Genomic DNA, 5,604 nt, shown 5'->3' on the forward strand with positions numbered 1-5,604 from the left:
TCTCGTTGCTCGTAATGCTTGCTAGTAAGTAATATGTTGCATAGCAATTTGAGTGTAATCTCTCAGTTTCCTTACGAGCAAGCCTCTTATCAGTGTGGCAAAGTCAAGTTAAAGACCGTGGTACATTTTCGGATTCTATTTTTGACTTTTCGGGTGATTTTGCCGATTTTGGCTTATTTGAGAGTGGTAAAAAAGAACAAATTATATGGCTTTGTACTATAGAATTTTTTTTAATTTTGTCTTCCTCGTTTCCTTGGTGCCGTTCCCTTTCGTTGGCGAACAGAGCGCGCACTGCTTCAGGGTCAAAGATGTCAGATTGTAGCAGGCCCACAACAACACGCGCACCGCGATCTGACTTAGGAGAGGCTAGGAGAGGGGACGCCTGGACAAGACAAGAGGACTTTCTAAATACGCTTAAATTAATGACTTCCAGAAGGCAGCATGAATCGGAAAAAGAACAACAAAAAGATAGAAAGAAAGGAACAAAAAGGCTAAAAAATGGGAAAATGCTAAGGGCCGATTTTCGCGATACGACTTTGTCGCATGCGACAAGTTTACGACAGGCCTACGACATGAATTGTTTCGTGTAAATCAAACCTGCAACTCGCTTACAGCTGTTGTGTGCGTCAAAAAAACTGCCGTAGGATTTTGAAACATGTTTTAAAACGCTGCGACTATCGTAGCCGAAATCGATAGAAAATGACGTCTTTTGTGACAAATTTCTACTCAGTAGGGGACGAAGGAGAGGTTTTCTTCCGCCAAAATGGCGGACGAAGTTGTTGTTGACTGATTCACATGAAGTCGTGTCTCGAAAAGTACGGAACGGATTAAAGCGAAAAACATCTCGTTAGAAAGGTTTTTCAAAGCGCAGGACAGCTAGAATATTTGTTTACCGTTTTTTAGAACTTTCGCTCCGTAAATCCCGGTGCAAACTTTTGCACATTAAAGTTTGTAAGTGAAAATGTCGTGCGCGTGTAAATGGTCCTAAATCATGTCGTAGGCCTGTCGTAAGCTTGTCGCATGCGTCAAAGTCGTACCGTGTAAATCGGCCCTAACGAGGTCGCTGATATCATGGTTGAAATGGGTGGGAAAATTAATGAAGAGCAAATTCACGGATTACTTATTGACAACCTTTTAATACGTTGAAAAACAAATAACGGAGACCGACTGAAGTCACGTTTTCACAGTTTTGGAATGGCATGGTCTTCACAAGTGTTCAGGATAAATCTACACTTGTAATTTATTCAGTTATAATTTTCACTGCGATTATATAACAAAGAAAAAAAAATCATAAACGATATTACAAAATAATAATAATAGTAATAATAATTGTAATAACCGCATTAATAAAAAAAAATCTTAGTACATACAAGGCAGTGAGGAAGACTAGAAGGGAACTGACGAACCATACGTGCTAGTCAACCATTATGGAGATAAAATGTTTGAATATATAAAAGCTTAATCATTTAACAAGCAATTTATTAACTATCTACTAACTACCTAACTAACTAGCTAAATAACAATCTAACTAACTAACTGGTTAAGTAACATCCTTACTAACTAACTACTGATGTTAGCCCAGTTGGTATAGGGGCGCTCAGGGTCGAAAACCTTATCTTTATAAAAAATAGTACATGATCTCTTAAAAGAAGAAACACTAGAGTTGGCAGTCCTCAATTAATCGGGCAAATTGTTCCATAAATACGGAATCCTGTTAAAAAAGTTCCCTTCGACTAGTTGCATGGTGGATCAGATGCATTGCGTGCGATGAAGGCATAAATGTCGGAGTATTCATCAATCTGGACAAAGCAAACAGACAAACAAACAAACAAACAAACAAACAAACGCAAATGAGTTATTCAGCAGCTTATTATATAACTAAGAAAATTAGTTCATTGTGATTGGCAATTTATCGTTAATTGAAAAGTTGCACGGCAATACCGAAGGAAAGAATTCCACGGAAAAAGATATTTCTTTCTAATTTTCCGCCTAACAGGAATGAATACACCATGCACCTAGTCGAGGGAACTTCAATACATCTACATTTAACTTGCATGTTGTTTTCAATCTTCCTAATATTAAACAAGCTTTATCTCAAACAGCAGTACTGCTATTTTTAAAAACAAATTCCAAAAGGAAAACTAATTAACAGTCGTTGTCACTTTATATTTTGCCCAGTCATTTCGATTACCAACGCTTTGCCAGAGCAATAAGCACCAAACGCAGTTGCCAACACTCCCATTACGACAATTGTACCATCTGCAGCTACCTGAAGCGGTTTCAACTCGCCCCATTTTAACTTTAAGTGAACTAAACACGGCACAATATACTCTAAGAATGGTAGAGCGAGGCTTCCGACAAACGCTGTCAAAAGCGCGAAGTGTGGAACTACAACTGCCAAAAAGAGGGTGGTAAACACAACAAGGAATCTTGTTGTAGCAGACCAAATGAAAAAGGGAATATGAGAGGTGACTGCAGAAGCAAGTCGAGAACCATCAAGAGACTGAAAAACAGGGAAGATGACCAGTGTATAGCTGAATATGACATACATGACGTATACAACACTGACGATGGTTCGAGGGGCGCCAAGCGGGAAATTGTTTCCAATCACTTCATCAGTGGCATGGGAGAAGGAGAGAAAGCCACAGAGGGAAAATAGAACTTTGAATATGGCGGCCAACGACAAGGAAATCCCCAAGGCTGAACCGAATTTGGAAGGATCCGCCATACTTTCTTCGACAGGAATCAAAATTGAGTACACGCAGTAGCTGGATATGACCAAGCCAAGCGCGACAAAGGCGCCTTCGGTGTCCCAGAAGAGCACATCCGTTAAGTTTATGGTCGAGTAGTGGGTAACTGTGTACCATATCAGCACGCTTACCATAGTGATCAAGGACGTTATACTCAACAAGCTTTGCCATGCGACGCACGCCAGGTCATTTACAAACGTGGACGGCAAAACCAAAGCAGCAACAATGGACGCCCACATAGCTTCTGTGAGCCCTGCTTTAGGAAGTGAATGTGCCAGGAGGGATCCACATGAAATAAGGTATGACACACCGAGAATCGACAGATCAAGACTCTGAAAAGCATCGAGAATCACCCCGCCATACCTCGGCCAAAGAACTTTACCAAGCTCGCTGTAATTGTCACGAACTCGTGATCTCATCTTCGATGCAATTTGTGTTTTGTCATCTCCAACAATCGTTTTATGCTCTGTGGTTTCGGCGCAATTATCATCGTAAATGGAATCTATCATGACTTTACCGGTGTACCAATGAACTAAAGCGAACAAAGGAAAGCCAAGAATGGTTGCGAGGCCTCCTTTGAATACCGCGTATGGCAAGGCCAGCGTTCCTACCCCTTGGACGAAACTGGTCATGTTTGCAATAGCTTTCCATGTTGAAGCTCGATTGTCGAGGATTAGTCTGCTTGTTTCACAGACTGCTTCTTCATCAATACTACTGACATTTTTCACGTTCTCCCTTTCTTCGTCATTGTGCGGCTTGACAGCTTTGTAAGCGAATTTACCTTCCTGTAGTCCCATGGTAGTTACGAAATGCAGGTGTGTTCTGAAGAAAAACTAATTTTTATTGGGCAGATCAGAAGCGAAGGTGCCCGTTTCTGTGGAAAAAAACGTTGCTCTTGTCAGCTAACATCTCCGTTTTTGTACCCAACAATGCATTTACGTGCGTAAACAACACATTTTCACGGCAATTAACACCAGCCCACTCCGCAGGAAGCTTTTTGTATCTAGGCAGTTAAATTAGGGAGTTTAAGAAAAACACGACGGCAACGTCAACGGAACGTCGCTAAACAAGAGGTGTAATGAGCAGAACAATGGCTGTGCACGTGCGTTATAATTCTTGGTACATTTCTTCGTCGTCCTCTGCAAAACAACAGCATGAAATGATCAAATTCTGCGTTGTGTAGAGAACGTGAACCCCGACGGACAATTTTTAAAGTTACATTTCGAATTTTACGCCGTGTTCCATAACCAGGTTCGAGATAGTTTTGACAAAGAGAAACAAACTAAATGACTTTAGAGTATCGCGAGGTTCGTGGGAAAAATATAAAGTCATTATTTAATCGACGTTGTCCTCGGCGTCGCCGTAGTAGCTTCTTAAACTCCCTATTATGCAACAAGACATTGATATTTTACAATAAGAAGACAATCACGGGTGTTAATATTTACATATTGTAGACTTCGCTACATCGATATTGATCACCGCTGCTTGCCTGTTGCGTGAGCGCCATTATGTTCTTGAACATTATCTAAAACTTTTCAGGTTTTCTTTGATAGTTTCACGTTGAAGAAAACAACAACAACAACAACAACGACAACAACAAAAATCGGAACGTCGTCGCTTTATCGGAATCTCTAAAGAATTGATTGAAATGTTAATTATAGTAACATTCAAAAACCAAAGTTTAAAATACACTTATTCGACTTTTTAACTTGTACGTTAGACTGGTTAATCCAAAATAAGAACTGACCAGTTGTCATATGTGTGAAATAAAGTTTGATGAATAGAACAGCTCTGCAATCTCTCGTGTTCAATAGACAATTGACGCTTAAATTTATTACGGAAAAAGGTATTTGTTTTACACTTTCTATGCCAAAATGAGTACAATTGAAATACATGATAATTGCTTTTTCCTTGACATTAGCAAAGCAGTATTTTGAAATATCGATATTGCAAGAAATGTTAATTACAGATATCTGTCGAATTTCTTGCAAGTTCATGGGCTAATTTCTATTGGAGGTTCTCCCGCCTTTCTAGCGTAATTCAAGTTTGGTGGCCCGCCTTTTTGCTGTAATTGTAAATCGAAGTGATTTTGAGCCACTGATCTTGGTAAATAGATCATAGGTCATATATCATTTCTCTAGAAGCAAGTGAAGAGAAAAGTGAAGTCAAAGCCGTTGCGCAAAACGCAACGGTAACAAAGTACGCAACGAGATGTGATACTACGAAAGGACTTTGGGAGACCAAATGAAATTAAAAAAACAAACAAACAAACAAACAAAACAACATTCATGTTAAAGTTAAAGCCCACTGGCATTGTTGAGAAACAGTGCAAAACGCAACGGTAAGAGAATATACGAGGAGATGTAACACTGTTGAAAACATTCATGAAGTTATCGGTCCAGGAGACCGAGTTCGAGAAACCGAGACAATTATAAAAAAAGTACCGCTTCTTGTCCGATCACAAAGGAAGTAATACTTCTCATTTTCATTCCTCTCATTTTTTTTCCTTCTTTATTTTCCCAGCCAGTATCAGTGATTTTTTTTGCTCTCTTTGTTACCTTTTCTCATCTTAGAAATTGAACAAAAAAAAGTACGTTCAGCGTAGAGTCACTGTAAAGTGTTTACGTGACGTCATCAAATTCTCAAATCCAAAACTAACTTTTATCCTCATCAGGCATAAGCGGTACTAAATTTATATCTGTTTACAACTTTCAAACTCAATAGCGTCCTTCGTTTGGAAACCAGCGCATTTTGAATTTCGGAGTCATGGCGGTGCGTGATATGAAGCTAAGATCGCGTTTGCCGAAAAATACACTGAAAATATACACTTATCTCGTGATTGTTAGCCATTTTA

At 39.4% G+C, this 5,604-nt stretch overlaps 1 protein-coding gene across 1 annotated transcript; it reads right to left on the bottom strand.

Moving 5' to 3' along the window:
- Window positions 1-1,733: 1,733 nt before the first annotated feature.
- LOC145494185 (vesicular inhibitory amino acid transporter-like) lies at window positions 1,734-3,547 on the bottom strand. Its single transcript, XM_081473642.1, has 2 exons — window positions 2,192-3,547; window positions 1,734-1,799 (listed from the first exon to the last, which is right to left on the bottom strand). The coding sequence occupies exons 1-2, from the start codon at window positions 3,545-3,547 to the stop codon at window positions 1,734-1,736; spliced, it is 1,422 nt and encodes a 473-aa protein (XP_081329768.1).
- Window positions 3,548-5,604: the final 2,057 nt, after the last annotated feature.

Source organism: Orbicella franksi, chromosome 8, assembly GCF_964199315.1.
Source record: "Orbicella franksi chromosome 8, jaOrbFran1.1, whole genome shotgun sequence".
In the NCBI taxonomy this organism is placed as follows: Eukaryota; Metazoa; Cnidaria; class Anthozoa; order Scleractinia; family Merulinidae; genus Orbicella; species Orbicella franksi.

What these genes read in the sequence shown, in the direction of transcription:
- LOC145494185 (XM_081473642.1), bottom strand. Translation starts at nt 3,547, where the DNA reads ATGGGACTACAGGAAGGTAAATTCGCTTACAAAGCTGTCAAGCCGCAC. An exon ending in ATTGCTCTGGCAAAGCGTTG is followed by an intron (nt 1,800 to 2,191) that starts GTAATCGAAATG and finishes TGCTTTGTCCAG; the next exon opens with ATTGATGAATACTCCGACAT.